The sequence below is a fragment of the Dama dama genome, chromosome 8, assembly GCF_033118175.1.
Source record: "Dama dama isolate Ldn47 chromosome 8, ASM3311817v1, whole genome shotgun sequence".
NCBI classification, from domain to species: domain Eukaryota; kingdom Metazoa; phylum Chordata; class Mammalia; order Artiodactyla; family Cervidae; genus Dama; species Dama dama.
Window position 1 is genome coordinate 6,224,091 of NC_083688.1, and position 15,707 is coordinate 6,239,797.

A 15,707-nucleotide genomic window follows, 5' to 3' on the forward strand; every position below is an offset into this window, starting at 1 on the left:
TCAGCTGAGGGCGGCATATCTTTCAAGCGCTAACACTCACTAAACTCCCTTTTTAACCCAAATTTTACTGATTCAGGCCTTCAAGTGAACAACTAAGCTCCGGATGGAGCTTCATAACGTCGTTCTCTTTTAATTGTCTTTATTTTAACAGGTTCTATTTCAAGCAAATGGTACTGTTTTTTAATTTACAGATAAATTATTTATTTGTATTATTATTTTCCTTTACAGGTAAACTTATTAAGGAAAAAACAGTCGATTCAAAGGGACAATATTGAGGTAAACATTCAGGTGGTTCACAGCTCTGGAAAAAATACAAAGGTAGCATACCAGTGATTGATGCTTAGGATACTCTGGTATAGGGAAAAAAGCAGGCAAAAGGGAGAAACTGGGAAAGAAGCCTGGGAAGGGGGTCAGATCATGGGGGGCCTGAACACCATGGTGAGGAGTTCTGTCAACTGTGGCCAGGCATTGGCCCAAGAAAAGGTAATGAAGGGTCTCAGATCTGTGCTTGGCAGGGCTGGCTGTGGCCTCTGAGCCCAGCGGGAGGGGTGACTGGAGGCTGGGACCGCACTGGGGAGGTGGTTATAAGACTCAAGGTGAACAGGAAGAGAGGGCCCTGGACCAGGGCGAAGGTAGAAAGAGAGGAAGGGCTGGATTTGAGAGCCCGCAGCACACTGTGTCAGAAGGTGCCATCTGGCTGCCCTGGTGAGTACCGATTTCTTTTCTAGAGGCGACCGATCTCTCTGCCTCCCATTGTCCTGTCCACTGTGATTCACTAAGAAAATTCAGTAGTCTCTGATTGGGCTTTACTGAGGAAAGATAACATCAGAAGAGGCCAGCCCACCACAGTCTCTGCGGCCTCATTAGGGGGAATTGGAAGTGCAATCAGAGAGGATGGAGAAAAGAGACTCCCGCCTCCGCATTCTGTGTTTTCCTGCTGGAAAAGTCCGCCGTCGGCTTGACTGCTTGTGGTGATTCATTCTATTCCATACGATGAACATCTGATTTTCTAAGACTTTCAGTTTCATTTCACTGAACATAAGCCGTTCAAGGATCTTGTCCTGGAGGGCAAAGCAGGCGTGCAGTCTCTCCACTTCTTTCGTGTTTAGGCAGTTGCCGTTGGTTTTGGCTTCGCAAGTCTTGGATTGCTCGGCCTCTTCCTAAACTCCCCATGGCCACAAACAGAGGAAAAGTTGGTTAGTAATGGTCATCCTTTCCCATGCCAGGTGAGTTACAAACATGATCTTGGTCAATTTCATGACCAGCATCTTTGCCTCATCTCGTGAGTGAAAGAATGGAGCCCAGGGAGGAAATGGCCCTTTGTCAGCATCACCCAGCCTTCACGAGAGCCCCCAAACTCCCAGGACCTAGGGCTGCCTTTGGTTCATAGGAATAAGTGAAATGGCCCATTACATTTACAGAGGATGTAAAATCCTTAACCCAAACATGTCTGTCTCTAGAGCTTGTGCTTTTCCCAACATGCCTCTTTAAAAAATATATATTTTTTTATTTTGTATTGGAGTATAGCCAATTAACAATGTTGTGATAGTTTCAGGAGGACAGCAAAGGGACTCAGCCATACATATACACATGTCCATTTCCCCCCAAATTCCCCTCCCATCCAGGCTGCCAGATAACATTAACCGAAATCCCCTGTGCTGTGTATTAATTCCTTGTTGGTTACCCATTTTAAGTATAGCAATGTGTACTCGTCCATCCCAAACTCTGTAACTATCCCTTCCCCGACCCGTCCTCCCCACAGCAACCGTAAGTTCATTTTCTAAGTCCCAGCACGCCTCTCTGAGAATTTAGTCGGGCCTCATAAAACCTCCAAGTCTCAGTGGTTCATGTAATGCTCTGATCTCTGTCATCTTTATCTGTCGCGCCCCTCTCTGCAGGCAGTTGATAAGAATACAATTTTTTTTTCTTTTAGTATTCAACTACAAATTCCTGGTCTTTAAAGCCATTTAAGAATCAAATACTTCAGACATGCAGAAAAAGTAAATATCACAACAAATACCCATGTTCCTACATCAGCTTAAGAAATACAATATCACAAAGGTAATTGATGTCCTCTGTGGAGTCTGCTCCTGCCGTGTTCCCTCCATCCCTGAACCTTATCTCAACCGTAATCCTGAATTTGGCATTTATTTTTTCCATGAATATCTTTACTCCGTTTGATACCAGTTCTCAGTGGGAGGCTATTCTGCCCTCCCCTGGGAACACTTGGCTAGGTCTGGAGAACTTTTTAGCTGTCACAAAAGGCGAGGAGTGCTGATGACACCTTGTGGGCAGAGAGATACTGACAAAATTCCTGCATTGTGCAAGACAGTCCCCTCATCACGGAGAATTATCCAGCCCCAAATGTCAGTCATGCAGAGGTTGAGAAACCCTGCCTTAATGTACTTTCACTGTACAAGGTATCCATACCCAAGGCAGGATATTATTTTGCATGTTTTTTTAACTTTATATAAAAGATGTCATAATCTAGATATATTTCTGCTGTCTTCATTATTCAGTTTGAGAGATGTATCTATGTTACACATGTTTTTAACTTTACCCATTTTAATTTTCCCTCTTTAAAGTAGTTCTTAGAGTAGTTCCCTGGTAGTCCAGTGGCTAAGACTCCATGCTTCCAATGCAGGGGGCCCAAGTTCCATCCCTGGTCAGGGAACTAGATCCCACATGCTGAAACTAAGAGATCGTATGCCACAACTAAGGATCCCATGTGCTGCAACTAAGACCCGTTACAACCAAATAGAATAAAAATAAATGTTAAAAAATACATAAAGAAGCTGTTACTGTTGTCAAAGCCTGTTGTCATCAAACATGAAGTAGGGGAGTCTGGGGTGGGCCCTAGTTTTTAGTCGAGGCAACTGAAGCTTAATGAAGAAAATGGTTTGTCCCCCCATCACCCAAGAGGGAGCTACAGAACAAGACTCTTAGAGCAGAGTTGGATTTCTCCATCTTGCCCAATTCTCCTGACACCTTCCCTGTCTTCCCCACCCCACAATCTAGCTGTGACTCTCCCATCACCCTCAGCGGAAGCCAAGGCCCCTCTTGCTCACCTGCTGGGGCTCTTGAGGAGTAGGTTTGAGTTCATGCTTGACCAGCCAGTTGCTAAGCAACAGCAGAAGGAATAGAAAGCCAAACAAGGCTGGCTTATAGCTGATCAGCCAAGCCATCAATGCTCCTATGGTGCCTGAGGAAGCAAGCATCCCGTGGAGACTCCTAAAAAGAGACATGAGGTCCCCCAGCATTACGGCTTGAGAGCACCCAGGCCCTGAGGTCCTGCCTCAGTCCCCCCATCTAGGACAGTTGCCCTTCATGACAGGAGTCATGGCTACTTCCCCCTCTGAGTCATAACCGGCCCCCATCCCCAGCTGCCGCGTAACAATAATATTAACTCCTCTGATGTCTCAAGCAGCCACAATGTGCCAGACTTTGACAGGCAGTTCACAGGCATCATCTCATGACATCCTCACACCAGCCAAGTGATGGGGGCCTCTGTGATACCTCAGCCACTCAGCCATACTTCCAGGCCTCCTAGTTGCTGGGGAGAAAGTGGTGAGCAGCACAGAGTCCCTCCCCTCACAGAGAGTGAGACTGCAAAGAAAAATCATCAAATCTTGGAAATAAGGCAAAAAGATTTCTGCGGGCTTGTTTGCGGTCATACTAGGATATTGTCTAACTGGCCCACTTGTTGGTCACTTGTTGTTTTATTGGATTTAATATTGATTAGGGCCCTGACTCTCTAAAGTCAGATGGAAAAGTTGATCCAGCAATTTCATTTGGATATATCCCAAAGAATCGAAACCAGGGTCTTGCAGAGATACTTGTATACCCATATTCATACCAGTATTACTCATAATAGCTAAAAGGTGGAAGCAATCCCCAAATCCACCAACAAACAAATGGATAAATACAACTTATTTATGGTATAACAATTTTAAAAAGTTGTATATAACTACCGTGGGATTAGTCTTAAAAAGGAAGGAAATTCTGACACATGCTACCACATGGATAAACTTTGAGAACATTATGCGAAGTGAAATAAGCAAAAAGTAAAAGCTGTTTGACTCACTTATGAGCTAAATAGTGTGATCAGATTTATAGAGACAGGACTTCCCTGGTGGGGCAGTTGTTAAGAATTTGCCTGCCAGTGCAGGGGACATGGGTTCGATCGTTGGTCCAAGAAGGTCCTTCCTACACGTTGCAGGGAGGCTAAGCCCGTGCACCATGACTACTGAAGGCTGTACACCTAAGCCTGTTCTCCGCAACCAGAGAAGCCACCCAGTGAGAAGCCCATGCATTGCAACTAGGAAGTAGCTCCTGCCCTCTGAAACTTGAGAAAAACAGTGAGCAGCAACAAAGACTCAGCCTGGTCAAAAAAATTTTTTTTTAATTTACAGAGACAGAGGTAGAATTTCGTTGGTTGGCAGGGGTTGCAGACAGAGGGGAATGATGAGTTGTTGTTTAATGGGTACAGTTTTATAAGATGAAAAGCTTTCTTGAGACTGTTTGCAGAATCATGTGAACACTCTTAACACTAGTGAACTGTACACTTTAAAACGGTTAAGATGGTAAATTTTATGCTATGTGTAATTTACTCCAATTTTTAAATGTTAACTTAAAATGAATTACAATTTCAAAATGAGTTAGTTATTTCTGGAAAAAATGGATAATTTGCAAATGATTTTTTTTGTAAATAGATGAAAATGAATTCTGATAGAAAAAGTAACCTCAATGTTTACAGTTTACAGCCTTGTAGGACTTTTTTTTTTCTTATTCAACTTTACAGTCTTATTCCAGCATTCTTTTTTTTTTTTATTCCAGCATTCTGTGTTCTAATGACCGGTGACTATTTATCATTTTCTTATAGTTTCCTTTGAACCAGCTTTATCAACCTGCTGGTCCTCTCAATAATTGGTTAAATACATCTTTGACATATGCTCACTATTTTGTATGAGAGTTCTTTATGTTCAAATGTAAATTTTAATGACTATATTATTCTAATAGTATACTCAGTTAGTTGCCACTTGTTGGGCCTGTAGGAACCTGAGATAAACACATTGAAGTTAAATCTTTGTACATATACTGAAACATTTTCCTAGAATGTTTTTCTGAAAGTAGAGTTGCTGGGTCCAAGGATATGCATATTTTAAAATCTAATTTTGTGTATGTTTTTAGTCAGTCAGTTGTGTCTGACTCTGCAACCCCGTGGACTGTAGTCTTCTAGGTTCCTCTGTCCATGGAATTCTCCAGGCAAGAATACTGAAGAGGGTTGCCATTCCCTTCCCCAGGGGAATCTTCCCCATCCAGGGATCAAATCCAGGTCTCCTGTATTGCAAGCAGATACTTTAGCAAAATTTAATTTTAAATTTTATCAGATGACTGGGATTCCCTAGTGGTCCAGTGATTAGGGCTCTGTGCTTCCACCGCAGGGGGCATAGGTTTGATCCCTGGTGGAGAAACTAAGATCTCTATAAGCTGCTTGGCCTGGCCAAAAAAATAAATGTTTACAGGTACTAAGTTACTAAACTTGCAAGCTAGTCAGCTAGAACTATAGGGTTTAAAGCAAACAAGTTTCCGTCTCCTATCTCACTCCTTCCCACCCTCACATTCCACAATTCAAACAACCAATTCCAATTCTTTTAGTTTCTTGTGGTATTTATCTTGATATATCTAAATAGTAACTTATATGCAGAGTACATCATGAGAAATGCTGGGCTGGATGAATCACAAGCTGGAATCAAGATTGCAGGGGGGAAAGATCAATAACCTCAGATATGCAGATGACACCACCCTTAGGCAGAAAGTGAAGAGGAACTAAAGAGTCTCTTGATAAAGATGAAAGAGGAGAGTGAAAAAGCTGGCTTAAAACTGAACATCAGAAAACTAAGATTATGGCATCTGGTCCCATCACTTCATGGCAAATAGATGGGGAAACAATGGAAACAGTAACAGACTTTATTTCCTTGGGCTCCAAAATCACTGTGGACAGTGACTGCAGCCATGAAATTAAAAGAGCCTTGCTCCTTGGAAGAAAAGCTATGACAAACCTAGACAGCATATTAAAAAACAGAGACATTACTTTGGAGACAAAGGTCTATCTAGTCAAAGCTATGGTTTTCCCGGTGGTCATGTATGGATGTGAGTGTGCATGTGTGCTAAGTTGCTTCAGTCATGTCTGACTCTTTGCGACTCTATGGACTGCAGGCTCCTCTGTCCATGGGATTCTCCAGACAAGAGTACTGGAGTGGGTTGCCATTTCCTCGTCGAGGGGACCTTCCCCACCCAAAGATCAAACCCGAGTCTCTTAGGTCTCCTGCATTGGCAGGTGGGTTGTTTACCACTAGCACCACCTGGGAAGAGAGTTGGACTATAAAGAAGGCTGAGCATCGAAGAATTGATGGTTTTGAACTGTGGTGTTGGAGAAGACTCTTGAGAGTCCTTTGGACTTCAAGGAGATTGAACCAATTAATCCTAAAAGAAATCAAACTGGAATATTCATTGGAAGGACTGATGTTGAAGCTGAAGCTTCAATACTTTGGCCACCTGATGTGAAGAGCCAATTCATTGGAAAAGACGGCAGGAGGAGAAGGGGACGACAGAGAATGAGATGGTTGGATGGCATCACCGACTCAATGGACATGAGTTTGAGCAAGCTCCAGGAGATGGTGATGGACGGGGAAGCCTGGCGTGCTGCAGTCCATGGGGTCACAAGGAGTCGGACATGACTGAGCAACTGAAAAACAACAAGACGTCTCAATAGTATGCTTATTCTGTTATTTCAGAATTTCTGTTTTGACATTGTAAATGATAGTGGGGGTTAGACTGCTTGCCACTCAAAAGCCATTAAAGAGGGCAGGTTGGAACGGAAAGTTTTTGGATGCCACCAAGGGGGGAATGTGGGGGGGGTCGATGCCAGTCTGAGTGGGGAGGCTACATGTAGAAATAGCACAGTCATCTCTGACAGTCATCTTGAAATTGGTCATCAGTGATGTGACCAGTTTCATCTTGATTGTCTTAAGTACAGTTAGTCTTCAGTTCTATGGTTGATGGTTGTTTTGTTCACATTTCCTTGAGGCCAATTCTCAGAACTGTGGCAGCTTATGTCATGGTTATAATTTGGTCATTATGTAGTTAACTTCTTCCATCTAGTGGGAGTTTCAGAATCCATAAGACAGCTCACAGGATATGGCTCAGAGTACTATCTATAGCCTTTGAGAAGCAACTAAAGGTACTTGACTTTGCTTAATGACTAAACTGTTATTTGGTCTCCTTTGACCATTTTCCTTTGTTTCTGCAATTTCTCACTTCTCTGATTAAACTTGTTCTTTGGCTAAAGATTTTCCTCAGACAAAAGGCAGGTAGAGGACATGGAGGGCAAGTACCATAGGGTCTTACTTGGTTTCAACATTATATACTATCATTTTATGATGGAAGATGGGAATTTAGCTTCAATGTAGAACCTCATCTATCCCCATTCTGACTCTTCTGTAAACCTCTCTCACACCTCTCCTCCATAAACTTTCTCTTTTCTCCATTCTCTCAATATAATTCTATCCCTTTGGTTAAAATAATATTCATTGTTCATGTTATTTTGGACATGTGTTGCTCACAGCTGAACCATATGCTGTACTATGATTTTCTTTATGGCATAGTTTTAGTTTCCCTGAACTTAATTTTCCAGAACTTGACTTTTTTCTATGTACTTAGTAAAAAAAAAAAATCAACTTCTTTAACATGCAATCAACATAAAATAAAATATACCTATTTTACATGTGTAGTTAAATGAGTTTTGACTCTTGTGTACACACTCCAGTCAAGATATACACCATTTCCATCACTACCAGCAAGTTCTTTACCGCTCTTTTGAAGTCAAACCCCACCCTCATCCCAGGCAACCACTGATTAGATTCTATCACTAGAGGTCAGTTGGACTAGTCCTTCAACATCATGTAAATGGAATCATTTTTTGAAAATTATACTTTGAAGTCACAAACTTGTAAGAAAAGCAATGACAACTCTGTGACCTGATGGAAATAAGCTTGAAGAACACAAGGCCTGTTTCATTGTTGGGTCAGTGAAGTATTCCTGGAAGAATTAAAAGAATAAACCACCTCCACCAGACAGCATATTAAAAAGCAGACACATTACTTTACCAATAAAGGTCCATATAGTCAAAGCTACGGTTTTCCCAGTAGTCATGTATAGATGTGAGAGTTGGACCATAAAGACAGTTGAGTGGCAAAGAACTGATGCTTTTGAACTGTGGTTTTGGAGAAGACTCTTGAGAGTCTCTTGGACTGCAAGGAGATCCAACCAGTCCTTCCTAAAGGAAATCAGTCCTGAATGTTCATTGGAAGGACTGATGCTGAAGCTGAAACTCCAATACTTTGGGCACCTGATGCGAAGAACTGACTCATTGGAAAAGATCTTGATGCTGGGAAGGATTGAAGGCAAGAGGAGAAGGGGAAGGCAGAGGATGAGATGGTTGGACGGCATCACCGACTCAATGGACATGAGTTTGAGCAAGCTCCAGGAGTTGGTGATGGACAGGGAGGCCTGGCGTGCTGCAGTCCAGGGGGTCACAGAGTCAGACACGACTGAGCGACTGAACTGACTGACTAACAATCTGGGCCGACATTAGAATTAACCTGGAGTGGAAAGCTGTCATGTGCAATGGGGATGGGGAACACAGGAGCATGAGGAGGTGCAAGTGCGAAAGTGCAAATGTTGGGGGGGGGGGGTCCCTATAGAAGGAAGAGTATGTACAAAGTCCAGTAAGAAATGACAATTCCATTTGGACTCCTTGTGGATTTCCTAACTTTGTCCATTTTATTACCATGAAATTCATTTGCGCTCCAAGATTTTGCCAATCCATCCAAGCAGGACAATTATGAATAGTAAAGAAGATGATCTACCAGCTACATTTCAGTGTCTTCCCCTCACTAGACTGTAAACTCTTTGAAAGCAAGAACTTTAAACTCTTGCCACGTAGTAAGCATATTAATACTAGTTGAACTAATGAATGAGTAAATGAACGAATGAATTTATAAATACACGCAAGTCTCTAGAGGAAATGGTCGCCCTCGGATGTACAGTCTGGCCCAGAAGCCCTAGGATGAGAACCGTCCCAGGACGGATCCCGAAGGCTAAGGAGACGCTCTAGGAAAGCTTCGCGCAATTTGCCGTGGCGCCGCTCTAGCCTCGAGGACGCCACTCTATGGCAGCGGGGAGGGCGGGGCCGTGGGCGTCCCGGGTCTTATTGTCCGGGCGCGGCGGGAGCGCGCACAGCGCGTGCGTACGCGGCGGCGGTTGGCAGCGCGCGTACTGTGTGAAGTGAGGCGAGGCGGCTCCGGACTCACGGACCGACAGACCGGGCGGCCCCCACGGCCGTCGGCGGCCAGGCGGCCCGACATGTTGTCTGGGAAGAAGGCAGCGGCGGCGGCGGCGGCGGCGGCGGCGGCTGCCGGGTCGGAGGCCGGTGCGGGGGTAGCGGGTGGCGCGGAGAACGGCTCTGAGGTGGCCGCACCGCCCACGGGCCTATCCGGCCCTGGCGAGGCGGGGCCGGGGGCGGCTGGGGAGCGCACTCCCCGCAAGAAGGAGCCCCCGCGGGCCTCTCCCCCGGGCGGTCTGGCCGAGCCGCCGGGGTCCGCCGGGCCTCAGGCCGGGCCTACCGCAGTGCCTGGGTCTGCGACCCCCATGGAAACGGGAATCGCAGAGACACCGGAGGGGCGACGGACCAGCCGGCGCAAGCGAGCGAAGGTGAGGTCCGACTGCCCACCCTCGAACCACAAAATCCCGGTGCCTAGCTCCCCTGAGGTTGTCCAGCCCTCATTACCCCCACCTCCACCTCCGCGAGCCCGGGTCTCGGACCCTGAGCCCCACGCCCACCCCGACCTCCACCCACCTCCCGGCTGACTGACTGGGTGGGGTGAGAGAAGGGAAGGTGTTTGCCTGTGGTGAACGCGTCTTTGTGCAGGGACCCGGCCGTCCCAGGAAAAGGGGGATCTTGGAGGGGAGTCTCTTACTCATTTACATCTCGTCCACCTTTTCATTTTCTTGACTGGAAAAAGAAAAAAATGGCTCCCTGACTTGGAGTTGTGGTTGGCCTTGTCGGGGACATTCATCTCTTGTTTGTCCACAGATGTGTCTGGAAGCTGCTCGGCGATATTTTTTTGTTTCAGCTGGGAGCACATTGAGGCTGTAGGATGATGGTAAAGAAATTGCCTTAGCCGGAGAGATGGGGTGGGGGTGGGGGGAGGAACTTTTTTTTTTTTTTTTTTTGAGCCCTTTGCTGTGTGCTAGCGAGTTTCCCCCTTTTCCCTTTTATTCCATCAGAGATCTTTTGATGTAGATTTTTACAGATGAGGAAGCTGATTAATATCATTTAGTCAAGGCACTGTTAAAAGGACAGTATATACAGACAATAGTTGCCTCACAATTCTGGGTGCCAGATGCTGTGTTCAAAGCGTGACCAGCATTTTTATGTTTGTTAAAATAATAGTAACTGGCAGGTATTGCTAGCCTCATTTCAGGAATGAGTAAGCTGAAGCTCCCAGTTTAAGCAACTTGTCCAGAGTCAGAAAGCTAAGTAAGTGGTGGAACTGGAATGTAAACCCTACACTTAGAACACGGTAGGGTATCATCAACCTCTGAAACAAAGGACCACATGGGACACCAGCAGTGAGCAGGGCACTGGGGCAGTGCTAGAGCGCAGACTTTAGACATGGGCCTTTTCTGGAGATTTCATGGTACAGTTGAAAAAACTGGAATCATAGTTCTAAGTAACTAAATATTTAAATCATGTAACTTATGCATATTATCTTTATAATTTAAATAGGTATACCAGTTCAGTGTGTATGAGGAGCTTCTTGAGTATTGCCCATACTGAGAGCCCTCAGAATAAATTGCCCAGTTTTGAGAGCTCTCTTAACGAAGAATACCCTGCCCTAGGGATGTCTTGAGGGGAGAGGGAGATTAGCCAAAACACAGGTTGGCAACTTCCAACTGAAATGAAATAGAGGGCAGAAGCCCAGTTGGGTTTTGATTTTACTATTTCAGTAGAGAATGTGGCCAGAAAACCAGATGATGAGATTTAAAAAAAGAAAAAAAAGAGTTTATTGAGGGAATTTACAGACAATAAATTTACCATTTTTGAGTCTATTCAGTGATTTTTATCATAGTCACAAAGTTGGCAACCAGCACAACAGTCAATTTTAGGATGTTTCATCATCCCCTAAAGACACTTGTAACATTAGCAGGCACTCTCCATTCCTCCTTAACCCCAGCCCCTGGCAATAACTAATTTCTGTCACTGGATTTGCCTTTTCTGGACATTTTATGTACATGGAGCCATATTATATTTGGCCTTTTGTGTTTGGCTTTAGCATGTTTTCAGAGTTCATCCATGTTGTAGTACTTCCATTCAGAACTTAATAGTTCACTGGCTAATATTCCAGTGTATGAATATAGCACATTTTGTTTATCCATGTATCATTTTATAGACATTTGGGGTGTTTCCACTTTTTAGCTATTATGAGTATTGCTGCTGTGAACATTTGTGAAGTTTTTGTGTGAACTTTTTTTAATTAGATTTTTTTTTTTTTTTTTAAGAATTAGATTATTTTTTACTCTGCTGGGTCTTTGTTGCGACACATGGGCTTTCTCTAGTTGCAGTGCCTGGGCTGCTTCTTGTGGTGGCTTCTCTCGTGGAGTATGGTCTCTAGGTGCACGGCCTCAATAGTGTGGTGCCAGGCTTAGTTGCACCGAGGAATGTAGGATCTTCCTGGACCAGGGATCGAACCTGTGTGCTCTGCATTGGCAGATGGATTCTCTGGACCACCAGGGAAGCCCTGTGTGAATGTTTTTGGTTCTCTTGGATTTGATACCTAGGAGTGGAATTACTGGGTTGTATGGGATGCAACTTAGCACACATGGACTGTTTAACTTTTTGAGGAGCTGCCAAACAGTTTTCCATAGCAGCCTCATCATTTTACATTCCCACTATCAATATTTGAGAGTCCCAATTTCTCTAATCCTGTTTACACTTGATATTGTCTTTTTATTTATAGCCATTCTAGTGGGTGTGAAGTGGTATCTCATTGTGGTTTTTTTAATATGTAAGCTAAAGATGTTGAAATGAGTATTTTCCCGTATACTTATTGATCATTTGTATATCTTTTTTGGTGAAAGATGTCTTTCTATCATTGGTTCTTTGTTTCTTTAACTTATTTTTGGCTGTGTTGGGTCTTCATTGCTGGAAGGGCTTTTCTCTAGTTGCAGCTAGCGGGGGCTACCTGATGCGAAGAACTGACTCATTTGAAAAGACCCTGATGCTGGGAAAGATTGAAGGCGGGAGAAGAAGGGAATGACAGAGGATGAGATGGTTGGATGGTATCACAACTCAATGGACATGAGTTTGAGTAAGCTCCTGGAGTTGGTGATGGACAGGGAGGCCTGTCATGCTGCCGTCCATGGGGTGGCAAAGAGTCGGACACGACTGAGCGACTGAGCTGAGCTGAATGGGGGCTGCTCTCTATTTGTGGTGCACATGCTTCTCATTGCAGCAGCATCTCTTGTTGCAGAGCATGGGCTCTAGGGCACACAGGCTTCATTAGTTGCAGCATATGGGCTCAGTAATTGTGGCTCCCAGGCTCTGGAGCACAGGCTCAGTAGTTGTGGCCCAGGGCTTAGTTGCTCTGGGGCATGTGGGATCTTCCATGATTAGGGATTGAACCTGTGCATTCTGTGTTGGCAGGTGGATTTTTTTTTTTTTTTTTTTTTTAACCGCTGAGAGCTTCCCTGGTGGCTCAGACAGGAAAGAATCTGTCTGCAGTGCAGGAGACCCAGGTTTAATCTCTGGGTCAGGAAGATCCCCTGGAGAAGGAAAAGGCAACCTAGTCTAGTTTTCTTGCTTGGAGAGTTCCAAGGACAGAGGAGCCTGAACAGGACTGTAGTCCACGGGGTCGCTAAGAGTTGGATGTGACTGAGTGACTAACACTTCTTTATCACTGAGCCACCAGGGAGCCCCTCCTTGGCTCATCTTTAAATTGTGTTGTAATTTTATTGTTGAGTAGTTCGAGTTCTGTATATATGGTGATTACAAAAGTTTTAATTTTGGTTTCCAATTTATTAATTTTTTTCTTTTGTCCCTTTTGCTTCTAGTGTTCCATCTAAGTAACTATTGCCTAATCCAATGTCATAAAGATTTACTCCTGTGTTTTCTTCTAACAGTTTTATACAGTGATCATTTTGGAGTTAATTTTTGTAGATGGCATGTAGATGGCATGAGGTAGAAGTTCAGCTTCATTCTTTTGCCTGTGTATATCTACTTGTCCCAACACAATTTGTTGAAGCTGTTCTGTCTCCCTGTGAATGGTTGACACCCTTGTTGCTTGACTGTAAGTGTGAGTTTATTTTTGGACTCTCAGTTCTATCCCATTGTTCTATATTTCTGTTCTTATGCCAGCAACATCTTGACCTGATTACTGTAGGTTGACAATATGTTTTGAAATCAGGAAGTGTGAGTTCTCCAACTTTATTCTTTTTCAAGATTGTTTTGGCCATTCTGTATCTCTTGCATATCCATATAAATTTTAGGATCAGTTTGTCTTTTCTGAAAAAGCAACTGAAATTCTGATTGGTATCATGTTGAATCTGTAGATTAATTTGGATCATGCTATAAGACTTCTGTCTTTGTAATTCTCCTGTGTTTGTTTTAATTTTCCTTTGTGATTAGCTCTGAAACTCCCCAAAGAAAAATGGGTTGCGTGTTTATTTGGAGAGCCACCTAGAAAGTAAAGAACTGGGGAAGCTGACCTCCGTATTCACAGCTAGTCTTGGGAGCCAGAGAAAACAGACCTCAGGGAGAGAGTGTCCATAAAGGGGTAAAATGTAAGCTGAGTCCAGTGTAGATAGGCCTTGCTTCAAGAGTTCTGAGGTTTATCCAAGGGATATATATGTATTTTTTTGCTTGGGCGTTTACTCAGTTTTTTGGGGGGGATTTTAAAATTATATATACATAATATATAATTATATAAATAAGTAAGTGTATATATAATTGTGTGATCGAAATTAAGTTTAGGGTATTGTATTGAAAGGAATCCAGGCAATTGAAGTTCCCTGATGCTCAAGTTCCATTAGTTTAAGAATAAATTCACCTCTGAATGTGTATGCTTACATTATGGCAAACTAAGGTTTTAAATTGTTGGGTTGGACTGAGGCTTTGGGAACAACACACAGCTTAAGGAATGGCGTCCTTGAGCTGAACCTTGAAAAAGGGCAGAATTTTTTATAGTAGTCTGGAAAAGGATGAACTTCTGGGATTAACTCATCCTCCTGTGATTCCTTTTCCTCAGGAAAATCTATCTATAACATTATTAGGTTTATATATAATGTAAACAAAATGCTTATTTCAGTGTCTGGAATAAGTAAGTAGGTACCCAATGTAAGTGCTACCAGCTAAGAAAAAGAGGTGAGAAATGCTTGGAATATAATAGAAAGTGGTTTGAAAAGCAGATAGGAAATCCAGAGTGGACAACTGAATGTTGGGAACAATGGGCAAAAGAATTTAATTGGAAATGAGATTTTTCTAGGCGCAAGAAAGTTGGAGGGATTGTAGTCAGAGTATTGTATAGAGTTGTGTCTAGGTTGTAGAGATCCAACCATTAGATCTGTACTGTTCAATGTGGTAGCACTTAACATGTGGCTAGTAGATTGAGGAAACTGAATTTTTAATTTTAATTTAGTCCTAAATAGCCACATGGTGAGAGGCTTCCCTGGTGGCTCAGTGGTAAAGAACCTACCTGACAATACAGGAGATGCAGGTTCAATTCCTGGGTCAGAAAGACGCCCTGGAGAAGAAAACGGCAACCTACTCCAGTATTCTTGCCTGGGACATCCTGTGGACAGAGGAGCCTGGTCACTACACTCTATGGGGTCATGAAAATCAGACACTACTAAGCAACTGAACAACAATAACAAGTGCTCAATAGCCACGGTTCAGTTCAGTTCAGTCACTCAGTTGTGTCCAACTTAGTGACCCCATGAACCGCAGCACGCCAGGCCTCCCTGTCCATCACCAACTGCCGGAGTCTACCAAAACCTATGTCCATTGAGTCGGTGATGCCATCCAACTGTCTCATCCTCTGTCGTTTCTTTCTCCTCCTGCCTTCAATCTTTCCCAGCATCAAGATCTTTTCAAATGAGTCAGCCCTTCGCATCAGGTGGCCAAAGTATTGGTGTTTCAGCTTCAACATCAGTCCTTCCAGTGAACACCCAGGACTGATCTCCTTTAGGATGGACTGGTTGGATCTCCTTGCAATCCAAGGGACTCTCAAGAGTCTTCTCTAACACCACAGGTCAAAAGCATCAATTCTTCGGCACTCAGCTTTCTTTGTAGTCCAACTCTCACATCCATACATGACCACTGGAAAAATCGTAGCCTTGACCAGACAGACCTTTGTTGACAAAGTAATGTCTCTGCCTTTTAATATACTGTCTAGGTTGGTCATAACTTTCCTTCCAAGGAGTAAGCGTCTTTTAATTTCATGGCTGCAGTCACCATCTGCAGTGATTTTGGAGCCCAAAGATATAGTCAGTCACTCTTTCCCTATCTGTCTGCCATGAAGTGATGGGAGCAGATGCCATGATCTTAGTTTTCTGAATGTTGAGTTTTAAGCCAACCTTTTCACTCT

At 43.7% G+C, this 15,707-nt stretch overlaps 2 protein-coding genes across 4 annotated transcripts in view; one reads left to right on the forward strand and one right to left on the reverse strand.

Moving 5' to 3' along the window:
* Nucleotides 1–863: 863 nt before the first annotated feature.
* On the reverse strand, nt 864–9,428 carry TEX46 (testis expressed 46). Its single transcript, XM_061149136.1, has 4 exons — nt 9,387–9,428; nt 9,230–9,339; nt 3,069–3,231; nt 864–1,061 (listed from the first exon to the last, which is right to left on the reverse strand). The coding sequence occupies exons 1-4, from the start codon at nt 9,426–9,428 to the stop codon at nt 864–866; spliced, it is 513 nt and encodes a 170-aa protein (XP_061005119.1).
* The window catches only part of KDM1A (lysine demethylase 1A), a 65,803-nt gene continuing 59,468 nt past the window's right edge, over nt 9,373–15,707 (forward strand). The window contains exon 1 of one of the 3 annotated variants that reach the window (XM_061148154.1): nt 9,373–9,774. In XM_061148154.1, the coding sequence (XP_061004137.1) occupies nt 9,427–9,774 (348 nt within the window). In that variant the 5' untranslated portion in view covers nt 9,373–9,426. The remainder of the gene's footprint in view (nt 9,775–15,707) is intronic. The other 2 variants (XM_061148152.1, XM_061148153.1) reach the window with 2 other exon arrangements.

Coding starts and splice junctions, on each gene's coding strand:
- TEX46 (XM_061149136.1), bottom strand. CDS start 9,428: ATGTCGGGCCGCCTGGCCGCCGACGGCCGTGGGGGCCGCCCG. Junction 9,340..9,386: donor ACGGCCGTGGGGGCCGCCCG/GTCTGTCGGTCC, acceptor CACTTCACACAG/TACGCGCGCTGCCAACCGCC. Junction 3,232..9,229: donor GCCCTCCCCGCTGCCATAGA/GTGGCGTCCTCG, acceptor GTCTCTTTTTAG/GAGTCTCCACGGGATGCTTG.